This window comes from Mangifera indica, chromosome 18 (genome assembly GCF_011075055.1).
Source record: "Mangifera indica cultivar Alphonso chromosome 18, CATAS_Mindica_2.1, whole genome shotgun sequence".
Classification (NCBI taxonomy): Eukaryota; Viridiplantae; Streptophyta; class Magnoliopsida; order Sapindales; family Anacardiaceae; genus Mangifera; species Mangifera indica.
Window position 1 is genome coordinate 9,896,095 of NC_058154.1, and position 27,324 is coordinate 9,923,418.

General features: G+C 31.8%; 3 protein-coding genes and 1 pseudogene across 4 annotated transcripts; 3 read left to right on the top strand and 1 right to left on the bottom strand.

Moving 5' to 3' along the window:
• Nucleotides 1-7,331: 7,331 nt before the first annotated feature.
• On the top strand, nt 7,332-11,041 carry LOC123201329 (protein DJ-1 homolog A-like). The gene is made up of 8 exons (XM_044616781.1): nt 7,332-7,492; nt 7,561-7,761; nt 8,134-8,283; nt 8,413-8,598; nt 9,017-9,097; nt 9,777-9,977; nt 10,052-10,192; nt 10,588-11,041. The coding sequence occupies exons 1-8, from the start codon at nt 7,349-7,351 to the stop codon at nt 10,792-10,794; spliced, it is 1,311 nt and encodes a 436-aa protein (XP_044472716.1). The 5' UTR covers nt 7,332-7,348; the 3' UTR covers nt 10,795-11,041.
• A 4,357-nt stretch (nt 11,042-15,398) lies between these two features.
• LOC123201369 (cold-responsive protein kinase 1-like) lies at nt 15,399-20,038 on the top strand. 2 transcript variants are annotated; one of them, XM_044616842.1, is made up of 7 exons: nt 15,399-15,508; nt 16,896-17,013; nt 17,321-17,436; nt 17,554-17,764; nt 17,890-18,127; nt 18,354-18,504; nt 19,330-20,038. In XM_044616842.1, the coding sequence occupies exons 2-7, from the start codon at nt 16,947-16,949 to the stop codon at nt 19,693-19,695; spliced, it is 1,149 nt and encodes a 382-aa protein (XP_044472777.1). In that variant the 5' UTR covers nt 15,399-15,508; nt 16,896-16,946; the 3' UTR covers nt 19,696-20,038. The 2 variants fall into 2 exon arrangements, with proteins under 2 accessions (XP_044472777.1, XP_044472778.1); XM_044616843.1 differs by having other exon boundaries at nt 15,403-15,508; nt 16,901-17,013.
• Nucleotides 20,039-20,124: 86 nt separating this feature from the next.
• On the bottom strand, nt 20,125-21,329 carry LOC123201691 (annotated as a pseudogene).
• Nucleotides 21,330-24,802: 3,473 nt separating this feature from the next.
• LOC123202263 (multiple organellar RNA editing factor 8, chloroplastic/mitochondrial-like) lies at nt 24,803-27,310 on the top strand. Its single transcript, XM_044618087.1, has 4 exons — nt 24,803-25,263; nt 25,900-25,997; nt 26,082-26,147; nt 26,302-27,310. The coding sequence occupies exons 1-4, from the start codon at nt 24,869-24,871 to the stop codon at nt 27,054-27,056; spliced, it is 1,314 nt and encodes a 437-aa protein (XP_044474022.1). The 5' UTR covers nt 24,803-24,868; the 3' UTR covers nt 27,057-27,310.
• Nucleotides 27,311-27,324: the final 14 nt, after the last annotated feature.

Consider the following 27,324-nt stretch of genomic DNA (forward strand, 5'->3'; position numbering starts at 1 on the left):
AACCATGTATAGTAGGTGAACGAATGTTCATATCCCTAATTGATCTTGGATGATCTTATCACCTATCTCGGGGAATAAATCAAGGATATAGTGTGAAATGATGTAATTTGTATGAACAATCATAGATAATTTATAAATGGTTGTTCATGAGTTTTTATATAAATGAATTAAATTGTGTTTTTTTTAGAAATTTTGTCAATTTTGACAAACTCTCTTATGTGACTTTCAAAATGGTTCTAGCACATTCATATAACCCTTTTTTGCCTCTATCTTGTTTGGGTGTCTCATGTGGATACCTCGACGTTATCTTACATTGTAGGATCGAATGGCCTAAGAGGGGGGGTAAATTAGGCAATTTAAAACAATCTTTACCTAATTAGAGAATTAGAACAATTTATTCAAATCAATTAATATTGCCTATTTTTAATCCAATTTGTGAAAATAACTAAAAATATTTCAAATAACCAACACAATTAAAATAACATAACATAAAGTATAAGTTTAAGGGAAGAGAAAATCAAACACACGATGTATAGTGGTTCGGCTCAACCCGGCCTACATCCACTCCTCCAAGCTTTCTCCTTTGGAGTATTCCACTAATCCTTGGTTGACTAAAACCTCAACTAAATTTTTCTTCACAACCAAAATAGTTTCCAAGGTGCTATTAACCTTTACAAATGTGAAAGCTCAATTTCTCTCACTAGAAATTTGCTAATATCTCCAAGAGTGAACCTCACTCTTTTATAGCACGAATTTTAGTACGAAATTGAAATGTGATCTCTCTTAAAGAGTGTATATGAAAGTTAAAGCTTAGTACAACCCAATGCAAATGAAATTACAAAGTGTATGAGCAAGGGTTTTGATTAGAGAAAAGAATTTGCAAGTAAATAACTCAAAACTAATTTGCTCTCAAATATGTGAAAGTTCTTGGTGGCAAAAGTTCTTTTCGAATGAAATTGATTAGGTTTATATAAGGGAAAAAGAGGAAAGTTACAGTTGTGCACAAAGATAACCGTTTTAGTTTTTCAGAAAACGTACAATTCGGTCGATCGGATGTAATTCGGTCAATCGGATGTGACGTGACACTTCCGTGGAACTTACGTGGTATTAGCCGTTGGAAAATTCAAACCAAAATTCGGTCGACCGAATTTCTGGAAGCCAAAATACATAGCTTCTAGACAATTCGAAAGCTGATTCGGTCGGTCAAATTCGGTCGATCAAATTTGATTATTTTTACCCCCTAAATTTTAAAAAATCACAATTTGACCCCTAAAACTTTGAAAAGTGACAATTTAACTTTTGAAAATCCTTTCAAAACCAATTTTAAGATATGAAAATATAGTTCACAAAACTTCATCATTTAAAAAGAATTAATAAACTTTAGTGACAAACTTGGCTTAAACCAATAAGTTTGAAAAACGACATTTTAACCCAAAATGTGAAAGATATGAAAATGAGTTTTCAAGTGAGCTATCTCATACAAATAAATATTCTAATTAAAAAGAATGCTCTAAATTACAAATATATCTACCTAAACTTGAGTTTTACTTCAAATCTTCAAGAATTCTTCACTTGAGCCTTGTCTTTCATTTCTATCTTGAAACTTCTTCAAGTGCATTCGTAAATTCTTGCAATCTAAGCTCACACTCAAGTAAAATCATTAGTTAATATGTTTAGGGACATATTAGTTTGTTATCATCAAAATAAGAGCATAATGACTCATTAAGTCAACATACATTGGATCAGGGGGTGATATTCACATAATTTTAACTTTTAAAGTTGAAAGGGCCTCTAATGAGAGTCAGTGGCTTAAACACTTTATAACAGCTTCCTTTTCCAATATTGTATTAATATGATTCATGCATAGATATGGTTGATATTTATGGATGAATAATGAATATGATTCATTATTTTGAGGTCATGGATTCCTAATAGTGGTAGTAAAGTTCTCTTGATAGACTTAGTACACATAATACTATGATTTGATATTTGTTTGATTTTATGTGTGTGTGTGTTTATAAGTTCGGTTGAATAACCTTGATTTTGCATTGTTGCACGAAATCACTTTCATCGTGTATTGTTGCACACATTGAAAGCAAACATAAGGATAAGATAAGCATTCATGTTTTGTCATCTAATTCTATTAACGGTTTGCTAAAAAAGGATATGTATGTTTTTATAAGTTTGGTTGAATAATCTTGATTTTGCATTGTTGCATAAAATCACTTTCATCGTGTATTGTTACACACGCTGGAAGCAAACATAGAGATAAATAGACATTCATGTCTTGTCATCTAATTCTATTAACGGTTTGTTGAAAAAGGAGAATTTTTTTGTTTTTCTCTATATAACAAAATTCTAAAAATATGTCATTTATTGTCGTTTCACTATGTGAATGTCTATTCAAACACATGGGTGCACCGATTGTTTGAATATAAATAGGTCATGAAACCTTCATTTAGTTACCAGTTATGAAATTGTAACACTCTTTATAGAAGTCTTACTCTTGAAAAGAAAAATGACTTATTTATACCTTTAAATAAAGCATTAAATGACAATTACATAACAACATCTTAACAAAATACTCTTCAATTTAAAAATATGGAACCAATACCCGAGTCCAAGAAAATGTCTATGAACCCCTTATAATTTTGCTATAATTGTTATATTGCTTTTCTGCATTTCAACATTCTAATAAAGGACATTAGTTTTGAAATTCATTTTCTAGAAACCTTAGATATAAAGTCTTATCTCATTTAATAAATAGGTTTTAAGGTATCCATCTAATTATGGTAAAAATATAAATGTTACACCTATACATTTAATTCTCTTTCCAAAAAGTCCACTTTCTATTTTTCACATTTCTATATGGTAAGAAAATTTAAATCATCTTACCTCTTAATTTTTTTAATCTTAAAACACATTCTGCAAGAGAGGCATAGACCATATGATATGGTGAAAAATTCTTCTGAATTCTTTCATATTGAATTTCTTGAACACCTCCTCTAATTATATACTCTAACTTAAGTTTAATAGTTTATACGATCTACAATAATAAGTCTTATTAGTGAAATTGTAATATGTAACACCATTCTCTAAAAGTGTACTCTCAAAGGAGAATACACATTCAAAGATAACATGTTATTTTACTTTATTTCAAAATCATGCATCGCAAACCATAATTCAATAAAAATATCTTATACAAAAAACTTTTAATGGATATCTAACAACTTTATAAATATGTATGCAAAAACTGGCTTTACAAGTACAACATAAAAACATGTCCACATCAAAAATAGTAAATGTGTATATAAAACATGAACATAAATAAATACTTAAAGGTTATATCATCAAGCTAATCCTTTCCTCATGCAATCTTCTTTCGTTGACTTTTGCTTCTCTTGTAGCCCCACATAATCATCTTCTACCTGTGAAATAAACATAAGGAACAAATAAGTGTTAAGTACTTAGTAAGCACATAACCTTTAAGGTACCTTGAGTATTGCACACAAGTTAACTTTCATTTAACTTATAATCTTTTTTCAAGCTAACTCACATATTTTTGCACATAACTAATGCCATATAGGGCACCTTTCTAGACCATTCTTATAATGATAACCATCTCCTTAACTCCTCGTGAAAGCATGACAATTCTCGTTTGATTATAAGAACTTAACTTTATTTTACTTTGTTTTGTTGGTCGAACTAGGTTACAAATGTGTATACACTCTAGCTAGGCACATGAGAAAATAAACTCTCATAGTCCATCTTTTTATACACACATATCATATGGACTATTAAAAGGACCCAAGTGTTTCATACTGTAGGCATATGTATGAAGCATCTTATTATTCATGTAAGGAATAAACTCATGTAGTCCTTATTTCCATGTACACGTATCATATAGATTGTTAAGATTGATACCCTACAATAGATGCCCTTATATTAAGCATGTGCATAAAACATCTCATAAGTGTCATCATGCGACAATCTTCATGATTTCACATTTTGGGTTCTTTGTCAAAGATCACACATCATTGACTTTATGAGCCCATGCCACAAATCATAAAGCAGTAACACATATACTTAAATTTATACCACAAATCACACAACAGTGTCATGAATACTTAGTCTTATGTTATATATCACCTAGCAGTAGCACACATACTCAAACGTTTTTGTTGAAGATTACATAACATTGACATAATTACTTCTTGACTGAACCACATATCACATAGCAATGGCTCACTCATTCATAAATTCTTACCATGCCATGAAACACACAACTTGTGGCCTATTTACTTTGTATGCTATCTATAATATGAAGTTTTATAATATTGAGGTCATTTCAATAAATATAAGTTGTTTAGTTCCGTCAATTAATTGTTAATCATGCTAAGTATTTTAAGTTAATAACATATCTTTATAGGGTTGTTTTTTAGGAGAAGGATGTTATAAATATAATTTCATTCAATGAATGAAAATTAAAATTAATCTTTGATTTAATTATCTGGTTGTAATGATCTTTTTTCCATGATTTTGGGTTTTAGTATTTAGATATAAGTGAGAAAGATTGAAAATGAGAATTTTAGTTGTTATAAGTGGTTAATTTTTAAAATTAGGGTTTTGTTGAAAGGTTTGAGATGAAGACAATTTTGCATCTAATTTAAATGGTTGGCTACAAATTACAATGGTACAAGTCTAGGATTGAGGATTATTTTTGTATCCACCCTTAAAAATGACTATTTCAATATTTAACTCTTATTTTAATTGTGGATATTAGTAAACTATGTGGTAATAATAATTTTTCAACTATTATTAATTTGATGATCCATATTGTTGATCATAAAAATCTACTAACAAGAACAACATAAAATTATATGTGTAATTCTACACAAGTAAAAAGAACAGAGCAAGATTTTAAAAGTGTTTCAACTTATCAATTGGAATTCTATGCGCATTGTTATGTCATTTATAATTTGGGAAGAATTTTGGCGAAGCATGGTATTAGATTAAAAAATTTCAACCCTTTATTTCAATTCAGTTATATTATTTATCAAACAAGTGTAATGAACCATTTAGTAATTACATAAACAAATACAGTGAGATACTAAAATTGTGAATCTATATGTCTAAAAAAATTTGTTAATTGTATTATCTCACAAAAGTAACAGATAAAGAATGAGAAGTTATTGAGCAAATCGCATAACCAGTAAGACTCATTCTTCTTGTTATGTTTAAATAAAAGTATTTCTACTTGCATTTCGAGCTATTTTGGATATAAGTAGTGTGTCTAATCATTACATGCTACTCACATATTTAGTCACTAGGTAAATACTTGACACTTCTTTAATGCAACTCTCGTACATTTTTCTAAAGTAAAGTTTGACTGCACACACATATATTTATTAATATCTTGTAGAATGAATCTTATTTGAGTAAATATAGGGATTTTACAATATTACATAAAATGACATTTTTACCACCAACTTTGGTGAACTAATAACATGCTTAAGAAATACTTTATAGTACTAGTATATGCGCATGTTAAGGATTGAGAAAGTAATAAGTAAGGTTATTAATAATAGGCCAAATGACTTATTCCCACCCAAAATATCCTCTTTTCATAAATTTTCATTCCTCAATTTCAAAAATCTCATTTATCCACCCATAAATAATTAATTTTGTTAGTTTTAAAGGTAAAATCATCATTATATATGTAATATTATAATTAAAATTAAATTTTATTTCCTTCCTCCTTAAACCATAAAAACCAACTATTTCCTTCCATAAGCAAATTTTGAAAAATGGCATTCTCCCTTAGGGTTTAGTTTTCAAACTCCGGTTTCATCTCCAACGACCTCTCTCTCCAAAAATTTCTCTTCTCTCATCTAAATATCCGATTAGCATCGAAAAAAGCTAGGGAGATGAAGAGTTTTATCAAGTTATTTTCCATTCAAATTATGCTAAAACAATAAAGCATCCATCTTTAAAGTTGAAAAACAATAAATTTTCACCTTTGATCAAGTTTGGTTAGAAAATTTGATTACTTTTTAAGTCAAAAAAAAAAAAGGAAAAAACAAAAATATTCTTTTATTAGTATTAAATTGATGGAACTATTATTTGTTCAATAAAAAATTCGCGCTTTCCTCGTCGTCGTCCTCTTATATTGCTTTAGCCTCTATTTGCTAGATCTCAAAAGTGAATTAATTGTTAAATGATTTGGATTTGGAAATGAATTGATAATGTTTTGCTCTTTGTATTTTTGAATGATTTCAAGTAGTAGCCACAACACCCCCAAACACTTTAGTGGGTTACAAATTTAGTGAAGGGGTTACAGAAGTTCTGGTAGAAACTAGAAACTAACCATTCCTTATTATTTTCGCATGCTAGCCCTTCATATTTAAACTGAAAAGAAGTTGGATAAATTATTAAAAAGGCCAAAATACATGTTCCCACCCAAGGTTTGATGTGCTTTCACTTCTACCCTCTTACTTTAAAAAACTCAAACATCCACCCTAAACCGTTATTTACTAAAACTATTTAAAAATTAAAATTTTATCATATTTTCTCATAAGATTTAAAAATTTAATAATTTATTCTCACCCAAAATTTAAAAAGTGGCAATTTCGCCCTAAAGTTTTGAAATTGTTGCGAAGATGACAAATTTCACCATCTTTGACGGTGTTCTTTCTCCCTTCTAGTTTATCTCTCCTTGTTAAATAAACTTCTCTCTCTCACGAAGATGAAATCGTCTTCGTTGGAATATCTTTGTCTCAGACGAAGACATCATTCTTGAAATAATGAGTACTGTTCACAATATCTTCTTATACGTGCCTTTTCAACATTTTTAATCCTTTTTCATATTTACACAAATATTTTGCAAATTAGAACTCAATTTAATCGCAACCCATCATTTTTAATTTTAATAATATTTTCGGTTATTTATGATATTTTGAGATTGTCTGTGATATTTTTAAAGATGATAACATGTTTTTATGATTTTGTATTTTATTATAATTTAATATTATTATCTAAAAAAATGTGTTTCATAATATAATATAATATATAATATAAAAAAATTAATTTTTTTATATATAATATAATATATGATTTAATTACTATACTTTTTGTTCCATGGGCAATTTCCAGGAATTGTTCCTAAAAATTGTAAGTCCCAAAAATGCTAAGGAGAATAAAATCATAATCCAGCCCATTTAGCATCGGATTATGTAGCACATCAAGGCCGGGCCGTGCCAGCCCACCATGTCTCTGTATCCATACTTTACTAAACAGCCACCACCGAATCGATCTCTCCAGACAATTGAAAATAAATACATAAATAAACATGGCATTAATGAACTTACGCCACCTCACTCCTCACTCTCTCTTCCGTCACTCTCTTTTTCTTCCCAAACAACTTCCTTCTCTTAGGTCTCGGCGCTTCTCCGCCAGTACGACAACCGCTGCAATGTCGTCCTCTATCAAAAAGGTAGGTCGTTAACTTTTTTTTTTCAATTTTTTTGAATTTTATTCGGAGATGGTGTGTCGTTTTTCCAGGTTTTGGTGCCGATTGCGAACGGGAGTGAACCGATGGAGGCGGTCATAACCATCGATGTTTTGAGGAGGTCCGGAGCTGACGTGACGGTCGCTTCTGTGGAGAAACAGCTTCGTGTTGACGCGTGTCATGCTGTCAAGATTGTCGCCGATGCTCTCATTTCTGACTGCGGCAACACCATTTTTGATCTTATTGCTCTACCTGTACGATTAATTGCTCCTTTTGTTGCTTGCATATGAAATTTCTATTTATTCGTGTAACGATAAATTTGAACGTTTCTGGATTATACTGAATTCTGATAGCGATCTTAGGATGTTTGGATTGCTAGGTAAATCCTTGTATATTTCCCGGAACGCCTGGGTTTGTTAATTCATAAAGTCAATCTAGTAAATTGTATTAACCAAATATGAGTTATATATAACATCATTCAAGTATGTATAATTTTTAATTTGTTGAGGTCACCATCGCCTTGGCATTGGTACTCCCCTAAGCTACATAATTTTCTATCTAGTATTTGTTGAGTGTTCTATTCCTTGTCCATTTTAATTGAACTTTTGGTGTGTGTTTTACTGTAGGGAGGCATGCCTGGTGCTACCAATCTGAAGGATTGTGGAATATTAGAAAGCTTGGTGAAGAAGCAGGCTGTGGATGGGCGACTTTATGCCGCAGTCTGTGCTTCGCCTGCTGTGGCACTGGGATCTTGGGGCTTGTTGAAGGGATTAAAGGTAAGTTTTAACCGACCATGCTTTACCTTTTATATTCTTTTAGGAGTTGCATTCCATATTTATAGCAGAGCTGATCTAATTATCGATGTTGATTAACTTCAAAATTGTGGGAATGTTCGGTTTTGGTAGGCCACATGTTATCCAGCATTTATGGAGCAATTAGCACCTGCTTGTGCAACAACTGTTGAATCAAGAGTGCAGCAAGATGGTAAAGTTGTGACAAGTCGTGGACCTGGCACTACAATGGAGTTTGCTGTGGCACTAGTTGGGCAATTGTATGGGAAAGAGAAAGCTGATGAAGTCTCTGGGCCGCTGGTATGAACTTTATTTTTTATTCTTCAATTAGTTTATTGCATTCTTCTAGAATTTGAAAATTTATGAATTTTGTGAAAAATCCATATAGAAAAGTTCATCTGATTTATCTATTTGGAAGAGAATCCTCTAAAATCCAGAGAAAGAATTTTAAGTTAATGATTTTTTTCCTTGAGCAAGATCTTTGTTTTTATCCCTAACTTACTGCATTAGGGATTGATAAGATGAAGTTGTGTACTTGCAGTTGCATATTAAGGTGGTGAAAATAATGTTTATATAATGAATAGTAACTTGGCTTACGCATATAAGCGTTGTATTTCCGCTGACCAAATTACTCTAATGTGGCTTTATTGTGTTAGTATTACCTGCATTTCAGATTTAGCTTCATTGTGCTTCTGTCTTTCTTTCCACTTGTGCTCAGGTGATGCGTCCTAACCATGGGGATGAGTATACTATTACTGAGTTCAATCCAATGCAGTGGACAGTTGATAATCTTCCCAAGGTGAGATTGGACATTTAATTTTCACTTTTTCCTGCTGCTTCTCTTTCACGTTTTCATTCATACAAAATGTCTTGCATTAGATAGCAAAATTGAGGCTATGAAGAGGTTCAAAAAATGAGACATTTATTAAGGGAATGGAAACCAAAAACTATGTGATGTCTCTAAGATCCCGAGTGAAGCCCAATATAGAATCCCTTGCATGTTTGAATGCCTATTTTAAATTTCTGGATTCAAGCTCACTGTAACTAATTTAGCAGGTCCAAATTAAAACTATTTATTGGTCTTACGACTTTTGAGAACACTGGAGGTGTTTCTTTTCTTTTTTGATTCAGAATATTATCTAGTATTAGTAGTATCATGTACTTTGAAACTAGTACTTTCTCTTTCCATTAGTTTTGCTTTACTGGTTGAATCTGGATCAGGGAAGTGGGTTCCAGGAAAACAGATATGTGAGTAGTTAATTCTTGGGTGAAACTTAAATTAAAGATTTGAACCAATGTGAAAGTAGTTATCTTAATTTCTAAATGGTTATTAGCACTCTACCTGTATGATGTATGGTGGCTGATCCAGAATTTTTGTGCATTGAAGTTTGATCTGTCATACACATACATGAAAAAGCAATACTACTAATTTGCTATAAAATGTTTTTCCTGAAATGTTTTATTTTCTTTCCTGTCAGATTCTTGTACCTATTGCGGATGGTTCAGAAGAAATGGAAGCTGTTATGATCATTGACATTTTGCGACGGGCTAAAGCAGACGTGGTAGTTGCGTCAGTTGGGAATAAACTTGAAATTCTGGCTTCTCGAAAAGTTAAATTAGTGGCAGATATGCTTCTTGATGAGGCTGCTAAACTTTCATATGACCTAATTGTATTGCCAGTAAGTGTAGTTTTCATTCTTGTTTTGTAGTTTTTAACAAATCTATTATTAACAAAATTTTTGCTCATTTGCAGGGTGGGCTCGGTGGTGCTCAAGCATTTGCAAATTCAGAGAAACTTGTGAATATGCTTAAGAGACAGAGAGAATCAAATAAACCTTATGGTGCTATATGTGCATCCCCAGCTTTAGTCTTGGAGCCCAATGGCTTGCTCAAGGTACTGTTTATGATACTTTTTAAATATTTTCCCATGCTTTGGACCGACTAATTTGAACTGAAGAAAGATTTGTATTCTTGTATGTCTTTTTATGAATGTTGCAGAAGTTGGTCTTATCTAAAATCTCCAAATAACCGTCAATTAATTAAGATTTTTTCTAGCAAGGATACAAACTGAAAACTCCTGCTGTGTTGTAAATTTATTGCTTAACTGATCACATGTTTCCTCGAAGCTTTTTTACGTCCTCTCTGTGTTTCATTCTTATGTAATTGTACCTCTATGTTCTAAATCGTCCTGTAATTCATGTTAACATAAAATCTGTATGTGTGGTTTAAGGTGAATTTAATTCTTTTATAAAGTTCTCCCATATGAAAGTGTGTTTTACTCCAATTCAGGGTAAAAAAGCTACAGCTTTTCCAGCAATGTGTGACAAGTTGTCAGATAAGAGTGAAATAAACAACAGAGTTGTAGTTGATGGTAACCTCATGACCAGCCGAGGGCCAGGAACTTCCATGGAGTTTGCACTGGCAATTGTGGAGAAGTTTTTCGGACGTGATAAAGCACTAGAGCTTGCAAAGGTAATGCTTTTCTGTCACAAGTAGAACCTATGAGTTTCCAGTATATACAACCTAATCAATAGTGAAGAAGAGTGTTTGTCTTTACTACTACTGAATATGTATGGTTCACCGATGAAGCTGAATTCATATTTGATTATGGATTCACATTGCGGTTGTGTACAACAGTTTGCTTGTAAATAAACGGGCTTTAAGGACTGAGAACATATAATAAGACTCTGTTATATTTTTCAGGCTTTGTTTGTGAATAAAGAAACTTAGTTTGAATATTCAACCTGTTTTGTGTGAAATTAATTTTTGAACCAGCTGGGGCGGATGACTTATTTGAATTGTACGTTTCCGCGTTGATAAGCACGTGGACATATAATTAATACCGGGGAAGAGTAAGTAGGAAAAGTGGGATTTTATTTATTCTAGTTGCCAACAAACGGATAATATAATTTTATATATAAATAATAATATATTATTATATAATTAAAAAATTAAAAATAAAATAATATTTAATTATATGATAATATATTATTATTTGTATATAAAATTATGTATATAGTTTTATTAGACATGAAATTTTGAAATATTAAAAGCTTTACGAGTAGGGTTAGATCTGAGCTGATCTGAGTTTGAGTTCGATTCGGTTTATATATAGTCGGCTCGTTTTGGGTTCGAATTCAGTTCGGTTTGATTCATTTTTTGTTATTAAAATTATATCGTTTTTAATATTTATTGAGTAAAATGATATCGTTTTGTATCAAAAATTTTAATTAGAAAATCTGACGATCGAGCTTGAGTTTGATCGAGCTTAGCAAAGGTCGGCTCGTTTCAGGCTCAATCAAACCGAGCTTATGTTGGCTCGGTTCGAATCCAGCCCTATTTATGAAGAATGTTGGGTTAAGCTTTTGCAAATGGGTATTCTTTAATTTTTTTGGTGTTGTTTTTTGAGCAATATTATGTATAAATATTTTCATATACATAATTAGGTTTACTAAGAAGACAATGTTATTTGTACTTATTCTTGAGAACATAAATAAACATATATATATATATGATATGTTAATCATATAAATGTATATTATTTTATTTTTAATTTAAAATTATGTAATTATTTGTTAATATATATATTAAATGCATATTTATTTATGTATTAAAAATAAATATGTATAATTTTATTGATGTAAATAATATATTATTATATAATTAAATGATATTTTATTTTTAATTTAAAATTATTAAATTATATAATAATATATTATTAGATTGGTTAATTGTTTATTGAACAATGTTTACACGATTTAGAGATTTTTGTTTTTATATAATATTTGTGGGAATGAAATGATATCATTATCAAAGGTCTCTCTCCAATTTGAGTGGTAGGCTTTCAATTTTGTCGGTCTTGTTGATATATAGGCAAAACTTTTCACGTGCTGGGTTTTCTTCTTAATTGAATAATTAATAATAATAATAATAATAATAATAAGTTAATATTTAATCTTATTAAATTTAAAGCTAAAAGGTAGCCTATAAGATTAAAGTTAATCTAATTGATTAAAAATTTAATTAGGTTTGGACTGTGCTTGACCTTATCGAGAAAACTTTAATCTTGTTTTCTTAATTAATTTAAGTGTTAATTACGATCACTTTTAATTATTGAAATAGTCTCTCTGCCGCCTATGAAAGTCAGTCAACTAAGTTGGTAAGAATAGCTATCTTCTTGTTAATCAAAAAATTAATTTTTTATATTATGAATTGTATTATACCATGTGTTTTTAGAAAAATAAAATATTAAAATATTAATAAAATAATAAAAAACTATAATATTACTTTAAAAAATATCATAAAATCTTTTAAAAATTTAAAGTTTTTTATATAACATTTATATTACATTATTATTATCAATTTGTATTAATATATATATATGTATATATATATATATATATATATATATATATATATATATATATATATATATTAATCGTATTAATTTGATAAATCTTAAGATATGTATCATTTTTTTACTTATATCATATCGTATTGTATTATAGAATATCGATAATTATAATTTATAAGTACTTACAAAAGAAAATTTTGTCATTTAATTGACCACTCTCAAGGCCCATTTAATTATTCGTAAATATAAAAATTCAGTCACAACTAAAGATGACAATTCAATTCATTACTCTCTTCGAATGGGAAGAATAGACTTTCGACAAAGACATAGATTAAAATGAGGATGATTAAAATTCTGACAATCATGAATGAGATGGGGATAAATACAACTCAATGTTATAGGGAGGCTGGTGACAAGAAAAAAATTTTCACCCATGAGAGAGACGGGGATTAATTTGGCACCTGTTTAAGTGATATAAACTGTTAGCGTGAAGCAAAAAAATCCCATTTTGTACGTCGTAAATTTCAGAGGAGGAGTGGGTTGGGTTGGGTTGGACTCTGACCTTTCAAAATATAACCATCAATCACTTCATTTAATTTTCTATGCAGTATTATTGACTAACAACTTTATTTATGCATAAATACTTTTCCAAACATAACTTTTGAATTCTTCTTAAATCTGATCCGTTCACATATCTGAAAGGTCTTATTTGTGATTTTCATATCTACGACCGAGTCTTTATCAAATAAGAAACTTTCCTCTTAAATATCTGAATATAAATAAAAGTAATGTATATATATATATATATATATATATATATATATATATATATATATATGGGAAAAGGACTATTTTTTATCTAATTTTTAGCCTAATTTCAAACTCATATCTATGGGAGATGAAAAATCTAAGCTCTCACCTATTATCAAACTGTCGTCTAAATTTTCAGTTATGGATAAGGATAAAATCGTCATTTTACTTATAAATTTTAAAACTTTAATATTTCATCATTTCCCTCTCCAGGTTTTAAAAACTAACACCTCAACCTATCCTCAAAGTTTGAAAAGTTTATATTTCACCCCTAAGGTTTGCTTCATTCTCTGGCCACCACCGATGGCCAACGTATTCCACCGATCTTCCATCTCCGACTACAAAGGAAGACCTTTCGTCTTCCAGATCTGGACGACGAAGCGTCGTCCAAATCTGGAAGAACAGACGAAGGACGACGCTTCATCGTCCTTCATCATCACGTTTGGATGACGCGACGAGCGATGAAGGACAACAAAGTATTGTCCTTCGTTGTCTGGATGGAGCGACAAAGAGAGACCTCTTCGTCACACGGTGGTTCGTTGCACTGTGTGATGAGGAGATGAAGATCTCTTTATTACACCACTGTCGTCGCACCAAGAGAAGGAGGAGGCCAAAGACGACGTCGGAAGATGAAGTTAAAGAATGAGGGTGAAACTGCTATTTTTGAAAGATATAGGGGGCGGCTAAGTTTTAAAAAATGTGAAAACCCTAGGTTTGAAGGTGAAAATGTTACATTTCAAAGTTTAAAAACTTTAAGTGAAGGTAAAATGTTAGTTTTTAAAACCTGAGGGGGCAAGGAGTAATAAATTTTATAGCTTTTAAATATAAATAGTAAAATGACTATTTTACCCCTCATTTTAACAGAAGTTTAAGGGTTTTTCATCTCCCGTGGGTGTAGGTTTGAGAATGACTTAAAAGTTAGGTGGGAAATACTCATTTCCCCTATTTTATATATAATTTAAATATATAGATAATGTGTCATTATATAATTACATGTTATTTTATTTTTAATACAAAATTATCTAATAATATAAAAATATATTATTTATATATTCAAATTATGTATAAAAAATATAGTTTTATTGATAAAATAATAATCTATTCATTTTACTTTTAAACTCTTTTTATTTTCATAAAAAAAATTATTCTAGACTTTTTATATTGTAAAAAATTATTTTTTTTACTTTACAAGTGAATTATATTTTTCCACCCAATGTTTAGCCAATTTTTTACTGAAAATTAAACTCGGTTAATGAAACAATAATATTAAAAAGTAAAATTACTATTTTATTCCTATTATTTCATTTTTCAAAATTATCGTATAACTATAAATTAACAAAAATTAAAAATAACTTTTTAAATATTTAAATTATATAAAAAAACTATTTAATTTCTTTTCATTTTATTTTCATCTCTTTTTTCTCACTTTTTATAGATAAGAATGTTTTATCATATAATCGTATATTAAGAAGTAAATTATAATTTTTGAAAATATCAAAGGTCTTTATGAAATTTTTGGGGGGTTATTGAAATTCAAAAAGGTTTGGGAGTTTTTTGAAAAAATTTAAAATATCAATTTACCCCTTAATAGTTTTAAAAATATAATTATCCCTTAAAAAATTAAATAAAATATAACAATACTTTTAAAGAATTAAATTATTATATTTAAAATATTTGAATCTGATAAAAAAATTAATCTACATTTTAAAAATGAATAAATAATAAAATTATTATTTCATCCTCACGAAGTTAGAATTTGTAAACAAAAATATTTTATGGTGATCATTGGAGTTTTTTAAATGTTCAAAATTTAAATTACTGTTTTAAGCAGTTGACCTCAAGTTAATATGGACTAAAAAATAATGAAGCCACGTGTCAAAAAGATAAGCAAAATGCCAGGATTAGAATAAAAGCCCATGGCCCATGACAGACGGAAGCTCATCAGCTTTGACATTTGAATTTCTTACTTGTTCTTCTTAAACGACCACTAGCGGCAACTACATCATCGTCATCTTTTCTCAGGCGTGCTCCATCACTTTTTCTCAGGTAATTTGGTTTCTTCAGCTTTCACCCTTTTTTTAATGTCTTTCTTCATGTGGGTTTAATTGATTGCTGAATTCTGGGTGGTCATCAAGATCTTACATCTGCTTGAATTTGAACTTTAACTTGAGATTCAAAGGGATTTCTCATCATTCTTATGTTTTCTGGGTTGGTTTTGTTTATGTTTTTCACTCTGTAATTAATGCACACTAATGAAGAAATACGACTGCTTTCGGTTTTGATGGTGAACCCTGTTGAATTAAAGATGGATGGCTTATTCTTTGACTTAGCTTTTATGGGATTATATTGTTTGATTAATTGCTGAATTCTGGGTGGTCATCAAGATCTTACATCTTCTTGACTTTGAACTTTAACTTAAGATTCAGAGACATTTCTCATCATTCTTATGTTTTCTGGGTTGGTTTTATTTATGTTTTTCACTCTATAATTAATGCACACTGATGAAGAAATGTGGCTGTTTTCGGTTTTGGTGGTGAACTCTGTTGAATTAAAGATGGATGGCTTATTCTTTAGCTTTTATATATATATATATATACACACACACACACACACATATTTCTTTTTTCTTTTTTTTTTGTACTTTGATCAAATGGTCATTTTCAAGATCGATTATGGGTTGTAATGAGTCCAGGCAATGTGTATTGTTATGTCTGAGGCCTCGGAGAGCCTTAAGGATTGTGTTTTAATGGGATCTAAAGAATTTAACAACTTTTCTCATCACCTGTTTATGTAGAACCTAAAAGAGAACTGAACAAAAAAAAAATCTTCTCTGCATTGAGTCTACAACTTCTTTACTTCAGAACTTTATGTAAGTTTATGTAGTAATATGGTTCAGTTTAATCAAAATCACTGAAAATAAATGTGTATGCATGAAGATTTAACGTCTAATAGCTTCCTCTATGGGAAAGAGAGGGAAATCTTTTTTTGCTGCCTAGTTAATGCTAAATCCTGCTCTGAATTTTTTGTGCCAATACCGAAGGTTCTGCTGAACTTTTATTATTCTGGAGAGAGTCCACCATACATTTTCTTTTAGGTTCAAAACATATATTCTTTTTATGTAACTTATTTTTTTCATCTAGTAAGATTTTGAAGTTGATCAAACAAAATTATACTTGAATTTTTGGAAAAGTTGCTATTTATCTTAATAATGAGTTTTTCTTAGATTAGACAGATGTGCATTCTGGAAGTGGCAATTAATATTGATTGCAAATGCTGATGATGGCTAGACTGCCATTGGTTTGGGTGGCAGATTTAAGTTGTACATTTCTCCTTTCTACAGATTTCCGGTGGCACTACTTAGATTCTGATAAAGCATGAATATATTCTTTTTTAGTTACATGAGAACAAGTCAGTGATTCATGGGTTTATGCAGGGCAGAAGATTGATCTGGCTTCAAGAATTGGCTCACATAGAGCGGCTCAAGATGACTTGTTTTCTTTCATTTTTCCGAAAGAAGAGAGTTCCATTTGGGAAAAACGCACTTAAAGAGGGTACATAGTTCTGCATTTTCAATCTTTGATCTTCATAGTGTTAAGTGAAAAACCATAAACTAAGGTCCTCCCTAAATGAGGCTGGGTTAGTGGATTACTAATTTCTATCTAGACCAGTGTCTTGGGTGAGTAAATCTTCAGCAGTTAAATTAGTCACCATGCACCTTATTAGTGGGAAAGTAGAGTTTGTTATCCATGAGATGGACTAATAATTCAATACTATATCTCTATCTCCTTTTACATTCTTTTGCACTTTTATATGCTTATTTGTATTTAAAGGCTTCTGATGCAATTATATTGGATGCAGAAGTTTCAAATATTCATGATACAAAAATGTATACTTATGGAGAATTGCGAAAGGCAACAGAAAATTTCAGTGTGGCCAATAAAATAGGTCAGGGAGGCTTTGGTTCTGTCTACAAGGTGATTGCAGATTGGCCTAATTTTTTTTTTAAGTACATGTTATTGCTACTTGATAAACAAATTAATTCTATATTTTTATTACATCAGCTAGCTGTTAAAATTCTTGTTAATCAACAGGGAAGGCTCCAAGATGGTACTCTGGCTGCTATAAAGGTACTATCGGCTGAATCAAGGCAAGGTGAACGGGAGTTCTTGAGAGAGATAGAAGCAATTGCAAGGATAAAGCATGAAAACTTGGTTAAATTGCATGGTTGTTGTGTGGAAGGGAACTATCGAATTTTGGTCTATGGTTATCTTGAGAACAACAGTCTTGCACAAACTCTTCTTGGTAAGCTTATGTAATAACAGTCTTGCAGAAACATAAACTTTCTTGGTTTATGTTTGATATTCTTAACTGTCTTAATTTATGTTTGACTTTCTTCACTTTGTTAGTAATATGTTATTCCTTTTTAGGTAGAGGGCATAGCAGTATCCAATTCAGTTGGCATACACGTCGGAATATTTGCATTGGAGTTGCTCAAGGGCTTGCTTTTCTTCATGAAGAGGTTCATCCACATATTGTTCATAGAGATATTAAAGCAAGCAATATACTTCTAGATAAAGACTTAACACCCAAAATTTCAGATTTTGGTCTTGCAAAGTTTTTTCCATCCGACATGACTCATATTAGTACACGGGTTGCCGGGACAGAGTAAGTTTCTGGATATCTTATTACCACATCACTAGTTAAGTTATCTAATAGTCAAAGAGACTTAAAGATTATAAGGGTAATTTTTGTGAAATTGAACAAAAACAAGTGCTTAAGGGTGGGAATGTGGCTTGCCTTGTATTTGATTTTTGGTGAATAATTGTCATTATTTAACAATTTTTCAATTTACCATTTAATTTGTTTTCATGTATTCATTTGATCTTTGTAGAGGTTACCTTGCACCTGAGTATGCCATGCGAGGTCAGTTGACGAGGAAAGCAGATATATATAGTTTTGGTGTTCTGCTACTGGAAATTGTTAGTGGTAGATGTAACACAAACAAGCGGTTACCTTATGAAGAACAATATCTGCTTGAAAGGGTAAGCATTAGCATTAGATGCATGTCTTGTTGCAATAGAGCTTAAAAATAGACAGGTTTTTAAAAATGGACGTCCACAGGAAAAGCGGGATCCATCCATAGCCTGCCTACATTTCAGTTCGATACAATCTGCTCTTTCTCAGTGTCATGTGTTTTCTCTTCATATGTTATATATCTCATGCTTTTCAGCTGAACGAAATATTTTACCCTCTGCCACAATTCAACAAAAGCTTCCTCTGTGCAAGTACACTCTAAATGTGAAGTTAGGACTAAATGAGACTAAGTTAGTACCTAAAAATCATTTCAGGAGCTGGTATTATGTAATTTTTGTAATTAGAGTGAGGCCGTTGCAGTTCTATCATCACCTCATGTGTTTTATATGTATAGTAGTGAGTGAAACATTTTCTGCTTTGAGCTTTGTTTGAGACTTTTAACTCTGTGTAGAGTATAAGCAATTGAGCAGGTGCTAATTTTATCAGTATGCTAATCTAATGTCCATCCCTGTCATTCTTCAGTCTAAGTTTCCATAATAAGATAGTAAACTTTTCTGAAAGTTCTGTTGTGAATCCACTCATCACAATGCTTAGAGCATCATTCCTCTCAAAACTGACCCACAACTTGCCTTGATCCTTCATTTTTGGCTGTTGCATAATTTCTTATGATCCAAATCCCAAAAGCAGTAGTGGGAGAAAGAGCAGAGAAGAATATGTTCAGTTTATTATTTGATTTTGTAATGAGAGCTCTTCAATTGTTTAAGGGAGTTGAGTAGGCCATTAAGAGCCACATTTTTTATTTTGATCTTATTAAGGGGATATGCCATATGCAGGCATGGCAACTGTATGAGAAGGGGGAACTATTAAAATTGGTGGATGCATTATTGAACGAGGATTACAATGTTGAAGAGGCTGACAGATATTTGAAGATTGCTCTCATCTGCACCCAAGATATGGCAAAGCTCCGGCCATCCATGTCTACCGTGGTCCAGATGCTAGCAGGTGAAATAGATTTAAGCAAACAGGAAATATCAAAACCTGGCCTTCTCTCTGAATTGCTTGGCCTCAAAGTTGGCAAGGGCCAGAAAGATGAATCCGATGACTCTGGCAAGCTGGATGGTTCATCTTCAATGTTAAGAAATATGGATACCTCTTATGCTACCATGACCTTCAACTCTATATACGACCGAAGCAGTTAAGTTGATAAAATAATTTTTAACTTATTGTTTTATTTTTCTTTCTTTACTGAAGATCATGAGAGTTTGGCTTTGGAGAACATTTGAAGTGCATATGAGGTGCTAACAAAGTGGTGCTTCATCTTTCGAGATCTCAATTATGTAAATGTTCTGTAATCTAGTAGGTAGATTTAGTTGATTCTTTTTCAACTTAGCTCCTTGTTTTCTATATTGTTTTTGTGTTTCTGGAAAAAAAATAAAAAGGAACTATTTCTACACTCTTTGGCTACTCAACTTCTACTTCTCAGTAATTAAATGAAGGAACAAATGGAAGTCTATTAATCAAATAAAGTTTACTTTCATCCTAGTTTATGCTTTGTACTTTTCTATTTAGATGAGAGTTTTTCTGTTTTCACAAGATTCTTTCTCAAATATTTTCCTTTCTTATCCGATTCAAACATGTATATGGAACAATGAAGCCAATGTCAGTATGTGTCTATCTTTTTGTAAAACTTCGTCTAATTTCCGGTTCTGTAACCTGAACCACAAGATGAAAAAACAAAGAACTCTGTAGCCAATGATGAAGCTCAACATCACAGTTAAATTAATCCATTTATTTGACTCTTTAAGATCTTGCTGTTGTAAGAACTCACTTCCATATAAACTGCATTCGCCATGCATAACCTCTAAGCATCTTGTTTTCCCTTGCTTACCTCCATATTCATTTATGATAAAGCATTCATATGCGTACTTAAACATGCTCAAATAATGCATGAAAATCCAGTAGTTGGGTATGCTGTTCTTCGATATAAAATACCCAGAAAACGGAAAGAAAGATCCCATAAGGCCTGCAATTACTGATGTTCCCATGATGAAGTTGGGCACAAGAGCACTGAAACATGCTACAAATGAATTAGACATGAGAAGAACCAACCAAACCACAAGGGAGAAGTAGAGGAACCCATTAATTTCCCTTCTCACGCCAACTAGCCAGTAAACTGGAGTAGTGGAGAGAAGACCAAAAAGGAATGAAGATGAGAGTGTTTGCTAAAACATATGAGGAAACTTGGTAAGCTCCTCTCAAAGTCTCCCTTGTTAGAATTCTTCTTTCTTGTAAGAAAATCGGTAGGCCTTCAGTCATGGAAGATAACAAGAATGTGAGGCTGAAAGTGAAGAATCCAATTCGGGTTTGTAGCGCAATCCTTCCTATATCATTGCCAACATTCAAGTATATGGTTCCAAGGACTAGACCGGCTACCAAGGCTTGTATTACTCTTGTGGCAACGAGTTGCTTGGTCCTGAATATTTTATAGCAGAATCTTTGTCCGAAAACAACTAGCAACCATAGGCCTGTCATTAACAGGCACTTGACCAGGAACTTTCTGCAGTGAAATCTTTCCAGCAAGAATCTCAAGCAATGTGGTTTTTCCAGCCCCACTGGGACCAGCAATGGCAGTAATCTCTCCGCGCCTAGCTTCACAATTTACATCTTTCAGAATAAACTTATTAGGACCTCTCTTCGAAACCCCACCACAAGAAGCAATCCAACTCAAGTACTCATCATAGTTACTGCATAATCTGTAAGACAGAATCTTGGTTTCCAACCTGGAAGAGACTTTCTGACAGTTGGAAACCAGTACCTTAACCGGCAAATCCATGAAGGGAAAATGTGTAGAGGAAGTTCAGGAAAATGGGATGTCTAATATACTTTTGAAACAGAACTAGAAGATGAGCTAACACACCAAACCGAGTGTTGATTAGCATACAAGTTATTGTTGAAGCATGATATACTATGGTCAAATATAGCCTGCATAGACTTAATTCAACTTGGTTTGGCAATTTCCTGAGCATTTTGTGAAGCAAATTAAAGGAAATTTTTGCAGGATTTGATCAAGTTTAGGGAGTTACAAGAAACAGCAAAGAAAGAAAATGAGTTGCCTATTTTTATCAGTTGAGCTGCATAATGACTGCATAGAATTGAGCATTGATGGCTTCCCACCTTCCCCAGTTTATTTCTGTAAGTGGTAAGCTTCAATTTCAATGGAAAGAAATTACATTAAATCTGAATAAGTGAAGAATTTGTTCAACTACTTGTTGGAAGAACAGTAAAGTGAATGTAATCAATCTAGTTCAATGTAATCTATCTAGCGGTGGTAGGATAAATCGTTGAGTCCCTGTAAAGTGGTGTATGTGACACCATTAGACAAATTATATTAGATTTATCTGTACATCCTGCATCACCTAAAAATGAACAAATTAAATTGATTAAATAGATTGTAAACTCTTTACATTGTCAATATGTATTTTGACTATATTTTTAAAGTGAAAAATATTTTGATAGTGGGCCATTGAACTAGGAAGTTTACATTTTCAGGAATAATAGTTATCTATTTTTTTCTAATTTGACATGTTTTTGTACAAATAATTAAATTATTATATTTTTATTTAGTGAACTACAATTTCCCACCAAAGGTTTGGCTCAAAATATCTTTTCCACAATCACAGTTTTTTATTCATAATCAAACTCCATTAACAGGAAAAACCTATTGACATAAATGCTAAAATTGTAATATCATGTTACTCCTTGTTGTTTCAATTTTGAAATTTACCATATTGCTCTAACTAAAAGCAATTAATATTTTCATCCAATAACCCCTCTTGTTGGCAATCGAAATTACATCTCTATAGTTGATCAACACTCATTCTCTTCCAATGTCTTGTTTTTCAAATCCGATCATTGACACCTTAATTTATAAGAAGAAGGTAGTAGGAGTGAAAAAAAAAAATAATAATTAAGTTTTTATATAATTTAAAAATAAGTGAGTTTTTATACAAATCAAACGTTGAAATCTTTTCAAATTCTTACATATTTTGAAAATACTATTATAGATTAAATAGTTTGTAATATAACATTTATACCCTTAATTTATTGTATTATGTTCAATTTTTTAGGGTATAATTGTCATTTTGAAACTACTGAAAAATATATTATAATTTTAAAAATTTCAAAGCACCCCTATTTTTTTGAATTCCAAAAATGCCCTAAAATTTTTTTTATAATACGCCTAAATTTTCAAAAATTATAATTTATCCTTAAATATATAATTATATGTCATCAACACCCTTATCTATGGGAAGAGAGGAAGAATGAGATGAGGGTGAAAAGAAAAAAAATAAGTGAGTTTTTTTATAATTTGGTTATTTAAAAGTTGTATTTTTAATTTTTGTTAATATAAGGTTATATCGTAATTTTGAAAAATGAAATAGTAGAGTGCATACTATTTCATGCACACGGCCACCAGAGGCAAGAGATTAAAGTATGTTCCTTAATAAACCAACTTGTGTAGTTGTCTGCATGTAATGCATGACCCAAGTTAAAGTTTTATTACTCAAAATGACTAGAGTTTTCGATCCATGCAGTATCTTAGTTCGATCAACATAAGAGAAAGTTCAATTTTTAAGTAAAAGTTAAACAAAGTTTTAAAGTGCATAACGAGTCTTCATTGCATTAAATACATTAAGTTTAATTGTGTTATGCTAAGTAATGTTGAAGTTTTACATTATAAGGTAAGTAACTATTAAGCATTCATGTAAATCTAGACTTTAAGTGATCGATACCTTATTGAATGATTATAAGATTTTTCTCCCTAAAACCTTTTTGGAATGATAGAATTCAACAGATGAAGCCATTTTGTTAGGGTTTCAGAATAAACACTTAGTCAATATATAGTAAGTTATTGAACTCCTCCTCTCATCAAAGGATCAATAAACCGTAAGACTCATACTTATGTCATTAATCTAGATCATTACCTGTAAGGTGTGTTAGACTTATTTTTATTTACTATTTAAGTTCATCCGTAAATTATCATTAAACTATTTAATTATACAGTTTTAGTAAACAAAAATTATAATTAATGTTAACCCATATAAAAAAAAAAAAAATCTAATGTAGCACTCATTCTTTCATTTTCAATGTTTTATAGATAACAAGTAGTTCGAATGGACCGCATGCAATGACCAACCAAGGGCATGTGAGAAAGTAAGATGTCTTTTAAGAAGTTAAACTTAGGTTAAGGCGTTTCCATGTTTGACTTAAAAAATGTTGAGTTACAATTGGTTTACATTAAACAAAAATCATTTTACATGTTTCTCCAATTGTAATTAAGTTCTTAAAAAGGTGTTTATTTTTAATGATAATCTCAATTTGTGTATAAGCACAAATTGAGTACAAGTTTATTTGGTTGGTATGTTAATTATTTTGGATATTTTTTTTTAATTCCAAATTTATTTGTCTTTAAGAAGTTTGATCTTCGTATTATCGCATTTATTGGGCATGAATTTTCTAGGTTTATCAATTGGAAAATCTATAAGGTATTCATTTAGGGGGGGTGTCATTGCATAATAGTCGAACCATGTATCATGTTATAGATAAAAAACTTAATTTTTTATATCGTATATTATATTATATCATGTATTTTTAAAAGAATAAAAGAATAAAATATTCATAAATTAATAAAAAATTCAAATTGACACATCATTATTTTTTAAAAAATTAAAAATATCTTTAAAAATTTAAAATTTTTTTATATATACTTATATCATATCATTATTTTCTCTAAAAAATGTATTAATCTGTATCGATAATATATATCTTATTGTATGATATATTTACTGTATCGTATTAATTCGATATATTTTATTATATGTATTATTTTTTATTTATATCGTATCATATTGTAAAATATGTATTATGTATCATAAGATACTGATAATTATAATATCATAGTTAGACAAAAAAGTTATTGTGAAGAAGACAATGAGTTGAAACATGGGAAAGATTGGTAGACTTTTACTAACGTGACATATGGTTAAACAACATTTTTAATTTTTTTTTTTTTATATTTTAGGAAATAAAATTGATGATTTTCCTTTCTAAGGTAGATTTTTCGTAATACAAAGTTGATTTTGGATGAACAGTGTTTTGGTAAAACCTTGGGTGGGCAAATGTAATTCACTAATTTTTGCTTTTAAAATTAGCGCAATCGAGCGGATATCGTCATCCTAAAAGTGATCAACGGCTGAGAAGTGTTGCCTAACATTATCATTCCTCTCACTATAAAATCGTACCCATAAACCCTCATTTCCACCAGTTTCTCTTCAAACAATTTCTCGATTTCTCTCCTAGGGTTTTAGAGAGATGGCGACCCATTTCTCTAAGCTCGCCACTGCCAAAACCCTAACCGCCCTTCTCTCCCGCTCCTTTTGTTCTCTCTCTTTCGCTTCTCATCCGCTCAAGTCCTCTCCTTCTCTCTCCCTGTCTGTCTTCAACCGCCTTCGCCCTTTGGCCGCCGTCAACATCGGCCGCTTTGTCACCATCGCTTCTCCCGCTCGCGGCTTGGCCACACGCGCCACCTCGTCCTCGCTCAATGATCCTAATCCCAACTGGTCGAACCGGCCTCCCAAAGAAACGATTCTGCTTGATGGGTGTGACTTTGAGCACTGGCTTGTGGTTATGGAGCCGCCTGAAGGAAATCCGACTAGGGATGAGATTATTGATAGCTATATCAAAACCCTAGCCATGGTCATCGGCAGGTTAGATTCTAAGTTTTTAACAAAATTTTCCATGACATGGAAATAATATTATTGCACTGTGTTATTTGTTTATTATTGCTTTTGTGCTTGTTGATATTTCCGATTAAATTGTGTATACTAAGCCATAAGTTGAAAGGGTAATTTAGTATTGACTAGAAATGTGAGTTTTTCGATGCCATATGTGAAGGTGATAATGTGTGTGAACAATGGATGTTTGGTCTTTCTCTGTAAATTAATGACATAATCTCTGAAGACGAACTCTGATTATTACCGATGATGGTGATTACATAAAAAATTTTTAACTTATGATCTTCAAGGTTATCTCTGGAAATTTTATATACGTCTCTTATATAATTTTGTGAAGGAACCTAATATTTTCTTCACATTTTAAAATAGTGTCATCCTTCTGAACATGAATATGAATCCAATTTTGTATAATGAAGTTAGTAATTTGATCTTTCTGATAAAGGTTGAATATTGATGACTGTTAGCATTTTATTGTTGACATGATATGCACTCTTCTGCCCTGTAACATTGATCTCCAAATTTTAGGATGTGAATGTTTTCTCCTATTTGTTGCAAATCTCTATCTTGCAAGCTTTCATTGTTTTATATTGTTTCTTCTTTCTCTAATAGTGAAGAAGAAGCAAGGATGAAGATCTATTCAGTTTCAACTCGGTGCTATTTTGCATTTGGGGCCTTGGTTTCTGAGGAGCTCTCATACAAGATCAAAGGTATAATAATTATTTTTTTTCTTAAATTTGTAATTTCTGCTGTTTTTATTGAGATGTCACTGACATTTCTCTGATTAATAACAGAATTGCCTCGAGTTCGATGGGTTCTCCCAGATTCATATTTGGATGTTAAGAATAAAGACTATGGAGGTAACCGATGCTTTTTATGAGGTGGCATGGAAATGTTTTTCTGCATTTATTATGATGTTTATCCCTTACATTTACCTTGCTTAACTTAGCTTTAGGGAACTTGCCGTAGAATACATTATTCACATAATTCTTAGTATTATTCATGATTGTGCAGGGGAACCTTTCATTAATGGACAAGCAGTTCCTTATGACCCGAAGTATCACGAAGAATGGATCAGGAACAATGCTCGAGCAAATGAGCGAAATCGGCGGAATGATAGACCTCGTAACTTTGATAGATCAAGAAACTTCGAGAGAAGAAGGGAGAACATGCAGAATCGAGATTTTCAGAACCAGGGCATGATGAACTCCGCACCCAACAGCGCCATGCCTCCTTCCAACAGCATGGCTCCTCCCAACAACATGCCTTCTCCCAACATGCCTCCTTCCAACAACATGGCTCCTCCCAACAACATGCCTCCCAACAGTGTGGGGAGAATGCCACCTAGCAACATGGGAGGACCACCTAACAATTATGGAGGAATGTCGCCACCAAACAACTATGGCGGAGTGCCGCCAGCAAACAGCTATGGAGGAGTGCCACCAGCAAACAGCTATGGAGGAGTGCCACCAGCCAACAGCTATGGAGGATTGCCACCAGCCAACAACTATGGAGGAGTGCCCCCGGCCAACAACTATGGAGGAGTGCCCCCGGCCAACAACTATGGAGGAATGCCACCCCAGCCTAACAACACTGGCAATATGGGAGGAATGCCACCAAATGCAGGAGGATGGTCCAGTAACATGCCGGGGAGTGTACATCAGAATGCTGGTCCTGCCTACCGTAATGGTCCAAACACACAGTTCCAGAACAGCTACAACCCAGGTGACAATACAAACATGCCGGGTGGAAACCTGCATCAGCATTGAGAATCTGCCCACAGGAGTATTTTTCCATCCACCAAGCTGAGACCTTTTTGGGGTATTGTAGATAACTAAGTCTGGACTTAAGTTTTAATATTATTTGTTTTCTGGTTTTTCTGAACATGTTAAAGAATCATTGTTGCTATTTGCCTTGGCAGACTTTTTACTGAATGTAAGACTTGGTTTATGCTATCAGGGTAGTGATAACTGGTTTCCCCATCTTAGACAACTACTTAATAAATGCATTTGATTATGGTGCCTGTACCAGTTTAAC